Source organism: Hydra vulgaris, chromosome 06 (assembly GCF_038396675.1).
Source record: "Hydra vulgaris chromosome 06, alternate assembly HydraT2T_AEP".
Taxonomy (NCBI): Eukaryota; Metazoa; Cnidaria; class Hydrozoa; order Anthoathecata; family Hydridae; genus Hydra; species Hydra vulgaris.
The window spans coordinates 54,618,576-54,631,892 of NC_088925.1; the positions used below are offsets into that span (position 1 = coordinate 54,618,576).

General features: G+C 25.2%; 1 protein-coding gene across 1 annotated transcript; it reads right to left on the reverse strand.

The window, feature by feature from the left end:
• Positions 1-5,132: 5,132 nt before the first annotated feature.
• On the reverse strand, positions 5,133-5,624 carry LOC136081506 (deoxyuridine 5'-triphosphate nucleotidohydrolase-like). Its single transcript, XM_065798828.1, has one exon. It carries the CDS (start codon positions 5,622-5,624, stop codon positions 5,133-5,135), a length of 492 nt encoding a protein of 163 aa, XP_065654900.1.
• Positions 5,625-13,317: the final 7,693 nt, after the last annotated feature.

The following is a 13,317-nucleotide window of genomic DNA, read 5'->3' on the forward strand; positions in this document are numbered from 1 at the left end:
ATAAAAATTTCACAGCTAATACTTCGTCCTCATTCAATACATTTTTTTGTTCTTTTAATAACTCCAACTTTTTAATACCATTTTCATTTAATTTATTCATCTAAAAAAAATTTTAATACACTTGATCAAAACATTTTTCACAATATATAAATGAACAACTTTCTCCATCAGAATATCTATATTCATCACAATCTTCACATTCGTTCAAATAATGTTTACATTTTTCAATTTCTAAACATTTTTCTTTTACATGATTTAATAAATCTTCTTTAGATATATTTTTATAAAAATTATAAAAACTTTCAAAATTTAAATTCAAATAAACATGATAATGAATTTTAATATATTGAAACACCATCAAAATCAATATATAAGGTATTCTTTTCATTTCTTCATTAAAAAACCCATCCCACTTGTATTTCAAATACCATTTACATTGACGACATAAAATTTTTCTTGAAGCAATCGCATTCACTCGAATCTCTTCCAAAGTTGCTGGGTGAACTTGATTGAACTTGTATAAGCTTTCCATCAAAAAATCCAAATCATTTTTTGTTAGTTGCATTTTATTATGTAATCTAAAAAAAATTTTATTAAAAAAAATATAAAAAAATTACAAAAATTTTTTTTATTTTTTTATTTCCATTTGATATTTGTTCACGAGTTCGTTATCGTATATATATTTTTTTAGTTTCAAAATAATTTCTCGACAAGTCTTGCAAAAATATCGTTCGACACCACATTGAATGAGACTACAAAATTCACAATCTTTTGTAGAAAACATACTTTTTTCTAATTCACCACTCACATCTGATTTTGCAACAAATTCTAAAAAATCATCAAAAATAAGATGTTTCTTGACTACTTCTGCATATAAATCAAAATCTTCAAAGCTCGTTTTAGACATTTTTTATTAGTAATCTAAAAAAAATTTATTCAAAAAATTAAAAAAATACAAAAAAAATTAGTTTGATGATTCGTGTAAGCATTCCATTTGAAATTTTTTCATGAGTTCGTTCTCGTATATAAACATATTTACTTTATCAAAAATATGAATACAAGATTCACACGGTTTTTCAGCATTACACTTATTTTCACAAGAATCCATAGATATAAGTTTTTCTATTTCACCATTTGTATCCGCTTTCGCAACATAATCCAAAAACTCATCAAGATCAATATCTGCATCCATTAATTCTTTATATACATCAAACTCTGCAAAACTTGTTTTAGACATTTTTTTATTATGTAATCTAAAAAATAATACAAAATAAATCTAAAAAATTTTTTTTATTTAAAAAATTCTACCAAAATAACTATATCCAAAAATACTTCTTATTCTAACATAAATATGACAAGCATTCAAATTACAAAATACACAAATAGGAGAACAATCAGATTGTGCAATTTTACAAAGAGCTTCGTATACAAAATCACGTTCTTTACAAATAACATGGAGCAATGCTTCCATACAGTTTATTTTTTTTGAAACTTTATCACACATTTCCGAATCGTGATGACCTAAACACCATCCTAAAAATAACAATTCCGCATGACTTTGTAATAAAAGTTTTAAAGAATATTCTGAATATTTTTTCACTCGTAGTTTTTTCGGTTTGATTTGTCGCACTTGTTTTACAAATTCATCCAATTCTTTTTAAGACATTTCTTTATAAACATTATTGTAAATATCAGATGTAAGATCATTATTTACAATTTTATCATTAACAATACCAAAACTTTCATCTTCATTTCCACCTTCATTAAACACTTCCATTTTTTTTATTATGTAACCTAAAAAAATTAATTACAAATTTTATAATATAGTATATTTTTTAAATATTTTAAGTACGTACTGTTTAATTTTTTCTTCTTCAATATATTGTCGAACTAAATCCAAATTTCTTTTACAAGATTCACAAGGTTGCAAACCAGAACAATTTTCTTCGTTGCAGGAATCCACATTTTCTCTCATTTCTTTTATTGTTGAAGTATCATCGTGAAAAACAGCCACGTCTAACAAAAGCTTTGTAATTAAATTTTCAACATGATATTCAAAAGACATTTTATTATGAAAACTAAAAAAATTACAATAAAAATTAATTAAAAATTATTTTGTTTATGAAAAAATTTATTCGAATGTTCATTCATTGCATAATCAATTTTAGTCTTCAAATGTTCATTCGTTGCATAAACAATTTTAGTCTTTCGACAATATGGACAATTTGGACACTTTTCTATGCGTAGTGGTCTCATAAAACTATTATTCGCTCGTATTGTTATTTTTACCATTTTTTTTATTATGTAATCTGAAAAAAAATTTAATTTAAAAAAAATTACAATAAAAAAAATTTAAGAAGAGGAGGAGTTGGTTACCAGAACTTTGTTTATATTATCAGATATATCAGATATCACGTCAATTATTTCCCGAATTCGTTTTTGACATTCTGGACAAAGAGCTTCACATTTGCAACTTTCTTCAGATTTCTTCTCATTTGCAATTTCTTTTGTAATTATTTCATTTTCCATTTTTTATTATGTAATTTAAAAAAACAATAAAAAAATTATTTAATCTAACAAATTAAAAAAAAACTTATTTATTCTTCAAAAAAAGTGCTCAAATATTCCATTGTTTTTAGAAATGAACGTTGTAATTCTTCACGAATACGTATTGTTTTTTCATTCTTGTGTTCAAAAGAAAAATGATTCATTATTTCTTTGCGAAATTCAGGAACATTTTTTTCAATATACTCTAACATAGCCATTTCTCTCTTTCTTCTTGTTTTTCTTTATCTTCTTCTCTTTCTCTTATCAACCATGCAATATGTTCTTGATTTATCCTATATAATTTGTAGATACCTTGCATATACACTTGTAAAGTTTTTAATCTGTTTATAAAACAATCTTTTTCAGCATCTTCTCGTATTAATTTATTCATTTCATCTATAGCTTCATTTAAAATATCGTCATGAAAATTTTTAACAAAATGTTTAAAATCTTCACCATATTTAACAAAATATTTTACTATTTTATATTCAACAGCAACATCTGCGTTCAGTTTATCCATCTTTCTGTATTTATGAGTGATGTATTTTCCAGATATGAATTTAAATTTTTCAATTAAATCCACGTTTTTTAGTTTACCTAAAAAATACAAAAAAATTTAAAGTACAAAGTTTAAAAAAGACAAAAATTTTAAAATATTACAAAAAAAATTTTACTCATTAATAATATTTATAAAAGTACTGACAAAATAATTTTTAATTGTTTTTTTTAACAATAATCTTTCTTCGTGAATAGATAAATAATTAAAATCTTTCATTTCAATATTAGTTTTTATATGCGAAAACATAGCTTGATCTCGTCTGTTAAATTCTTCTTTTTCTCTTGATAATATAAAATTATCTTCTTCAATTCCAACATTGGAAATTGCAATCATATGACATAACATTTTTGTTATCAAATTTCGTAAATTTACATTTTCTTTTATAAATGTGATGTTTTCATTTATTGCTTCTATTATTTTTTCAATCTCCTTCAATATTCCGTCTTGATGTTCATCCATAGTTATAAAATCTTGCAAGATAACAAAATGAAAATAAAATTCTTTAGATAATTTTTCCAAACAATTCCATAATTCTTTTTTAGAATGATGTATTGCTCCATATTTGTTAATGCGTTCGATTTCCCAACTATTTTTTTTAACAACAGTTTCCATGTTTTTTTAATTAGTTGACTAGAAAAAAATTTTTTTACATTAATCAAATAAACAAATCATGAAAATTAATACTCGTTTAAAAAAAGTAAATTACAAATGAATAGATAAATTAATAAAATCATATTCTAAATGATTTTCTGCAATATACTTATTAGCAAAACTTATTAATTCTAAAAAATTTTTTTCAAAAATTTTACATTATTTACATAATCATTCATATTTATTTTATTAGTGTAAGAAAATTTTTTTATATAATTCCTTAAACGTTCACATTGCTTTCGAATACAAACAAAAATAATCAAATATGCGTTTAGATCATTTAATGAAATATTTCCAATAGTTTGTTTAAAAATCATTGTCATATTATCGAAATTATCAAGTGCATCATTAAAATGAAATAATTTGTTGACTTCGTTGATATGCATGTATATTTTGTAAACGAGAATGTTGTTTATGATCAAGTTTAAAAATACTTTCCCAAGCTTATTTAATTTCATTTTCTTGTTTGATTTCATTTTGAATAGTATTCCAAGAATTTTGATTCATTTTAATTAGTTGTCTAAAAAAAATTTACAAATTATTACAATATAAAATTTTACACTTGATATACAAATTATTATAATAAAAAAATATTTAATTATACACTTGATATGCAAATTATTATAATAAAAAAATTATCTAATTTTACACATGATATATAAATTATTTTCTACTAAATATTCATCAATATCTGATTTTTTTACAAAGTCACAAAAACCATAACCGCCATTTTGTCCATCTTTTGGAGGTCTTTGAAAAGCTACATTGTTTTCTGTAAGAAAAAATTTTTAAATTTGTTTACCATTTGGACCACATAATTTCAATGTGACTTTGTGATTTAAAAAATGCCATTTTAAAATAGCGTCATAAGGTGTAGATCTCAATATGATATACAAACCTATTTCTTCTTTATTATGATGATCACATTTTATATTAAGCGATAATTTCATTAAAAATTGGTAATTTTTAAAATAAAATGGTACACTGTAATAATCTTTGCTCTCGTTTTTTAATTGTTTATGGAAATTTTCAAAAATCCATATCTTGTTACCGTAACCATCATTGTTGTGCATTTCTTCTAATATGGACAAACGAATTTCTAAATCATTTATTTTATTACAAAATTCATTCATTAAAAAATTTGGATTGTTAGTAAAAATGGTAAAAGCAGGTAATACATTTTCTTTTTGTGTATTTTCTTTTACGTAAACACCATCAAATTCAATTCTATCTGCCATAATTTTTTTACTAATCTAAAAAAATTACAAAAAAATATTTACAATACATGTTTAAATTTGTTCCACATATTCTACATCTCACGTAGAAAATGAAGAATCAAATTTAATCATTTTTTATAAAAAAGTTATACAAAAAATTATTTTCCAGTAGAACCAAAACCGCCTTTTCTTTCAACGTTTTTAATCATTGACATTGTTACTTGACGACAAGCACAACCATCAAACTCTATTACTTTTTTTACAGCTTTATACATTTTTACAAACCCCATTTGAGCAACAGCATCTCCAGGTTTAATAATATATTCTTCTTTCGAAAAATTCATTAGTAACACTTTAATTTCTCCTTTATAATCAGCATCTATTATTCCTGGAGCATTCAACACGATAACACCATTATCATAAGCCATACCTGATTTTGAAAATATGCAACCTACTAAATCTGAATCTATTGTAACAATATATACTCCAGTACCTACTAAAACACTTTCATTAGGTTGAAGTGTATATTCAATTCTACTTCTCAGATCAAAACAAGCACTCTTTTTTGTTTCGTAAAAAGACCATTCTAGAGTATCGTTTATTTGAATCTCTCTTGTTTCGTCAGAAGATTCTTGTTTATATTTCTCCATCTTTTCTTACACTAGTGCTTACTTTGTCAGAAGATGTTTGAACAAGATATTTTTTCCTCTTTTTATATAAAAATGAAGTCATGACAACTTAATCTATTTCATTAAAATAGAATTAAAGTAACAAAGTTCAAAGAACAGAGTTCAAAGTTTTTATCACACTTTAAACTTTGAACTTTTATGACATTTTTTACATTCTTTAAAAAACTTGTTTAGTTCTTGTTTTTTTTAATCTCTCTTTTCAATTCAAACAGTATTAAAGAGGTCATTTTAATTTAAAAATTTATTCAAAACACAACTAAACAAAAAAATGTCAGAGTTTGAAATTGTTTATTGCAACGATAACGCCTATGTTAAATTTGCAGATTTAGCTGCAGCTACTTTGTGGCTTATTGATTTTAAAGAAGAAAAAAATATAAAAGATAAACAATATTCAACTGTTCCACTTAAACCGTTGGCTCAATTTATCTATAATAAAAAAGAATTAATCTACAAACCAAAAAATGAAGGCTGTGAAATTTTATTACCATGGAAATACAGAGGTATGTGTGATCTCAACAAAACAAATTATTTATTCAGATGTGAATTGAAATTATCAAAAGACGACAACAATTTTAAATTGCCCAAAGGCGAAGTTACTAATAATGTAGTTTTTAAATTTAATCACAACAAAATCACCAAAAAAGTATTGGAAAGTTTAATGGATAATATGCAAGCTGCTCAAAACAGAGCTTATGTGTTAGTGGCTTACCCTAAAACTCACGTATTAAAAACAGCTGATTTTAACAATTATTCGATACGATTAGGAAAAGAAGACGATCAAATTTATATTACAGAATATGAAAGATTAATGGCTATAGAACCTTCTTATCACAACACAATAAATAAAAATGGTGTTCCTAGAAATTTAAATGAAAATTTGAAAAAAGTTTGCGCTGAGTTGGCTGAAAAAGAAACAAACGAAACGCCTGCAAAAAAAGTAAAAGTCGAAACTGAAGTACCAGAAGAAGATGAAGAATAAATATGTTTTTGTAATTTTTTATTTGAATTAAAAAAACCTGTTTTATTATTATAAAACTTGTTTTTCTTATTCTTTTTCCTATATAAAAGGTTGAAAAAATAATATTCTAGTTCATTTTTGAAAGAGAAAATGACTAGCAAACAACTAGACGAAAATTTAATCAAAGCTGTTTTACTTTTTTATCCAGATAATGAATTACATCCTATGTTATTTGAATTTCATCATTTAAATAACACGTATGAGGAGTGGCAGGAGATTATATTATCATATTTTAAAAAATTTAATTTGGAATTAAATTTGGAAGAAGAAAAATGGATTGATTTATACTATATTTTCATAGCAAAAGACTATGAAAATTCTCTACATTTATTTGAAAAAGCTTCTCGTTGCGATATGACTTTTGAAGAACAATCACCATCATGGAGAACTACCATGTTTGAAGTTTGTCGTCTGATTAACGATGATTTTTTAAATATAACAAAAACAACAGTAGAAAAGCAACACGAAGAACAAAGAAAAAAATTGGATGAATTTATTAAAGTGTATAAACTTTATTGCAAAACAAAAAATACAGAAAAGAAATGCACTTCGTGGAAAAGTAAACTTAAACAAACCTAAAAATATTATTTTTTATTTCCGTATGTATCTAACAAATGGGAATATGACGAATTAAAGAAAAATTGTAAAATATTACAAAACGAGTATCCTGCTTGCATAGAAAAACCACTTTGTTTTTCATACAACGATAAAGTTTTTCATAATGGTTATTACACCATTTATACACCTGTTCCTATTTATAAATATTTTATATTCGAAAAAGTCCGTATAGAAGATGATAAAGTTTATATTTATAAAGCTTTTGATCGCTGTAATTTTCACGATAAAAGTTTGATAGAAATGTTTGCTACAGCTCAATGGTTTTTTTTCTTTAAAAGAAATTTTAACATTTCAAAGATTTTATACAGAAAAGAAGACGAAGTTTATAATTACGAGAACAACAAAATAGTATCAAAACAACCTATTCATACAAACATTCACTACACTAAGTATTATGTGACTGCGAAGGAAGGATTATAAACAAGACACTTTTTTATTTTTTTTTTCCATTTCAAAAAGTTGGTATACAAGTTTATTTACTTTAAATATATTGTCAAAACATTCACATTTGTCTTTTTTGAATATGTAAATACATTTAATATTGTCTTTTATAAATTTAATAAAACTGGTGTATTCGACAACACTAAATTCTGTATATTGTTGTACTTCACCATCTTTTATAAATCCGTTCACAAAATCTTCCAAATATAAACTAAACATAAATGTTTCATATTTAGGGCAATGTTGTAATGTGAGTTCTTTATTTTGTTGATTTAAAAAATGTTCCATACATATATCTTCATTGTTAGCATATAATGGTTAACGGCAAATTTTAGGAAATAACAACCTATTTAAATCAAACATATATATTTTTTGCTCTTTCATCGAGCGCAATACATTATTTTCCATATGACCACCTTTATAAAAAACAAGATTGTATTTGCATTTCGAAAATATAGCTTTTAAATAATCGACAACGAATCTACAAAATATTATTTCGACTGTATATTTAAAAGTGGGTAATACTCTAATCCATGAATGTTATTTAAACAATATAAAAATATTTTTTTCTCTTTTTCTCCTAATGTGTCAAAATGCACACAAGGAAACACTTGTGTATGGAAAAATTGTTTATCGACAATTGAACGCAAACACAATTCTCTTATGCAATTTTTTCCCCAAATATGAACTTCCTTGTTTGCTATAAACTCAAAATCCAACAACCACAACTAAAAAAATAGAGTTTTTTATTAATCAAAGAAGCGTATTCTTTTAATAAACTAAATAAAAAAGTATAAAAAAATCAGTTTTTTAAAATTTTTTACATATTTTTTTATTTTAAAAAAAATGAATCGCGTTGATAGCATTATTAAAAAAATTCATAATAATTGCGCAGTGTGCGCGCTTGATGAAGTATCTAAAAAAAATGAATATTGTGAAAATAAATCTGGAAATTCTTCACCCTCGTCTGATATTCAAAAAGAAGAACATTATACAGATAAAAAATCATTCGATTTTCTACAAAATGTACTCGATTCTAAAAGAATAACATTAAATTCCTACAGTATTGAAAAATGTTTTAAAAATAGTGAATTTAAACATTTGCTCGAAAATCCACAACTTTGTTCAAAACATCTCGAACGCTTCGATAATTTAAAAGAACAACCTCTTGGCGATAACAAAATAACTGAATACTATAAATCTAAACTCACTATTTTATTGGTTGAAAGAGATATCAAACCTACTTTAGATCAAACAGATGGCGATCAAACAGATGGTTTTGTAGATACGTTTACTACAAAAATATTACCCACTGTCTCTTCTTTGATAGAAAAACTAGATGGAGCGTTAAAAAAGAAATCTGTTAAAAGAAACATTGAAGGAATTATAAAAGAAGGAACCGGCGATAAAAAAACTTTGTTTGTTAATATATTACACGCTATTGTAACCATATTTATTACGAGTTTTTTTAGTTTAGAAAAAGAAGAATAAACAAAAATGGCTACTGACGATTCTTTATTTCGTTTTTTTAAAAATTCTGAATTTAAAGATTATTTTATAGGAATTTATGCTTTTGATCAATTGAGTCAAACTTGCACTCATATTCATATTATTAATAATATGAAAAAAAATGGTTCTTTTATTATTTACAACAATGAAACCACAAAAGAAGCAGGTCAACATTGGAGAGTATTGATGAAAATAGACAAAGCTCATTTTTTTTGTTTTAATAGTTTAGGAGAAGAAAGCGTATTACAACAAATTCCAAAGTATTTAAGATTTAATACTCATTTGTTTGAAGCAGTAGAAGAAATAAGCAGCAATATACAAATCAACACTATTAATATTAACTATAACGAAATGGATATCAATTCTTATATACGACAAACAAATCATTTTCCTACAGAATGGACAGCAGATAATCATGAATTTTATTGGTTTACAAAATTTATTTTAAAATATAGCGAAACGACTAACAATCAAAACGTGTTTTTTTCATACAACAAATTTCCTTTTCAATGGAATGATAGCAGTTTGTGTGGTGCGTTTGCTGCTTATTTTGTAGCTTTAGTATTTCGCAACGAAAATGTTTTATTAACTGATCAAATTTATTTACCTTTACTGTGCAGACTGTTAAATTATTATTTTTGCGAAGTAACAACTCTTCATGCATCCCAACTAATTCAACTAAATCTTCATCCATTTTTTCAATTTATCAAAAAAAGCTCTTTCAATATCTTGATGTTACTGCTAAACAACTGTTTGAAAAAGACATGCAATTGCATTTAAATATGAGAAAACAGGAAAATCTGGAACGTGAACTATTGTCTATGAAAACAAAACAAATTCCTTTGAATCATGATATTTATGAAAGACAATTATTAGCTCAAAATGCTATTAAAAGATTTTTAAAAGACTCTGGATTCTTGAGAACAAATTACGAAGCTACATGGGATAAATTATCCATATTAGATATTAAAGCTGTTCCATCTGAAATGAACGAGGAAAATATTTATTATATGATACAAGATGAAAGGGATAAAATTTATCCAAACAATTATACTCGATTAAGGACTGCTAATCTATTTTTAGATAATCCTATCGATGACATCATGACTAAAAATGAAATAAAAAGGCAGCTAGCTCTGAATTTAATATAAACAAAATCCTGAAGAGAACAACACACACACTACTGGAAGAAATCGTAGAAGAAAAATGTGCGACTTGCAATGGATACAGAGAATTATATTTCATGATTTTCAGAGATAAAAAAAACACATCGATGTTAAAAGACTGCACTTTACTTGTTGTAAATAAAGAAGTTTGGATGTTCAACAAAACGACAAAAAAAGGTGTAAGAAGCGTCTTACATCAAACGACTTGTTTAACTTGCAAAGGAAAAAAAACAATTATCATAAAACGTTTTAAAAAGAAAAAAATCGAAGAAAAACAACACAATTTGTTATTTGTACATATTTATTCTTTTGAAGATTTTAAATAATATTTTTTTTACAAAAAATGTCTTTTTTTTAATATACTTCAAACACTTTGTCTGACGCCATATAAGGGTTAACGGGTTTTATAACAACAGGATTTGGAACGTTAGTTTTTGATTTTTTACCTTTACACGCTTTTCTTATACTGTATAACAATGAACCCACTTGTAATGCGTTGGTCACATTTTTAGGAGTAATAAAATCAGCTAATCCTCTTCCTCGTCGAACTTTTCGTCGTATCTTACGTCTATAACGTCTTGTCCTTCTTCGTCGATAAGCCATCCTCCCCAAGATTTAATAACAAATTTTAGAAACTTTTTTTCGGTTATTTCAAAACAATGTTCTTCACCGTCTTCATATATAAAAACTATATTGAGTTTGTTATTTAATCGTGTTACTTTAATAAAATAACCATGTTTTGAAGCGCATAATAATGAAAAATCCTCCTTTGTTTTACAAGCATTAAATACTACACCATAAAATTTTGTTAATTGTGGATAAGTATAAAAATCTGTCACATAAGTTTCCAAATTCTATTTTTTAATCGCGAGCTTCTTCTTCGAACCAAATATCAAATTTTTTTTTCAACAAACAATAAAAAATGTTTCAAAGGAATTTCAAAACTATGTTCGTGTCCTTCTTCACGGATAATAAGTCTCTTCACGTATAATAAGTCTCTAGTTAATCTTTAAAATGCTTCATTTTTTATGACCTCTTTTTCGAGTAGCCAAATATCAAATGATTCTTTGATAACTTCAATAAAGTCCTCATATATCATTTCAAATTCGTGTTTCTTTTCATCATAAATAAAATCAATATGGGCTTTATTATCAACTCGAGTTATTTTGATTTGTTTACTACCATCCAAACGAAAAAATAATTTAAAATTTCCATTAACTTGTTTTAAACTATCATTCCCTGTTAAACTAGAAGTTTCTAGATTAACAATTGATTTATAAAATTCTTGTAAACAAGTTTTAAACTCCATTTTTTAGAATAAAAAATACTAAATAAAAAAAATGAAAAAAACTAAATTTATAGTTTTTTAAAAAAAACAACAGAAAAAACACTGTTAAATTAAATTTTTAACAATATTTTTTTGGTATTTCTTTACCAACATAAAATACACCGTTTTTTACATGTGAAATTGTATATAAATTATTTAAAACATCATAATCTAAAACTAATCCACCTAAAAAAGTAGATATTTTTGTATGTCCTTTTTTCTTTTCACCGCTAATAATTTCAGCCGTTCCATCTTTATATTGTAAAGTTAAAATGTAATCGCCATAATCACTTGTATCTGTTCTTAAATTTTGAACTACGTTTCTCTTTGTCTTTTTTACTTCTGTTAATAATAGAAGATAATCTTTCAAATTTTCTTTTACGTGTTTATGAAACGTTATCATAAAACATCTTTTACAATACTTTTTATTGTGCGTTCTTCTATGTACATGTTAGCACGCTTGCAGTAAATTCATTTTTTGAAATAAACGTTTACAAAGTTTTTGCTTTTTTATAGTTGTTTTTTAATCCGATTAAAATACAGTTTTAAAAACATCACCAAGTATGGGTATACCTCCTAATAAATTACCAAAGAGACCTTTACCACGTTTTCTCAATATACGTTTTCGCCCTCTACCAACTAAAGAATGATAAGGTCTAGGATGGAGTAAATGTTTTCGGTGAATAAAAATATATCTTTTAGCCGTTCTATGTCTCCTAGGTTTTTTATGTCTCATTTTTTTAAAAATATTTCGTTTCTTTGTTTATTTTGATCAACTTTTGTTATAAAAAAACAATATATCGGTTTTCCTACTCGTTTCATTTCTCGATTTTGTTTATTATTTATATACTTGCTTTTTGTTTTTCGATAACACATCAGTGCTTTTCTACAAATTTGACGCTTTATTTTTTTTTAATTTTTTTTATTTCTTCTACGTCTTAGAGTTCTTAATTCTGTATTATTAGGATCTGTTAACTCATTTTCATCAAAAGAAGTTCGATCAAAAAATTCAAAAAAAGCATCTCTATGAAAAGGATATTTCCCGTCTACTGTAAATTTTGGTAATTTAGTCGAATATTTCGGTCTTAAATTACTTTTATGAAGTGACGGTTTTGAAAATAAATTTCGTCTTACAATCATGCGCGAAAAATCAACATCATCTGCAGCCATTTTTTTTTCGGACTTGTATTTTTTTTCAACTTTTTTTTTGACTTTGTTTTTTTATATGTTTTTTTTACAACTTAAAAAACTTTGTGTCACCCTGACACTGCCTTACTTAATCTGTCTTTATTTTATCTTAGTAGGCCTACTTACTTATAATTTTCTTATAGTGTTTATTTTTTTTACGGCCGTTTTTTATCTTACTTACTTACTTATTCCTTACTTAACTTACTTAGTCCTGCCTATTTTCCTTAACCTGCTTACCCACACACTCGTTCTCACATCACTAATTCTTTCGAGTTAGTGTTTTCACTCGACACACTCACTAATTCTTTCGAGTTAGTGTTTTCACTCGACACACTCACTAATTCTTTCGAGTTAGTGTTTTAACATTGAACTTTCTATACTTTCTAG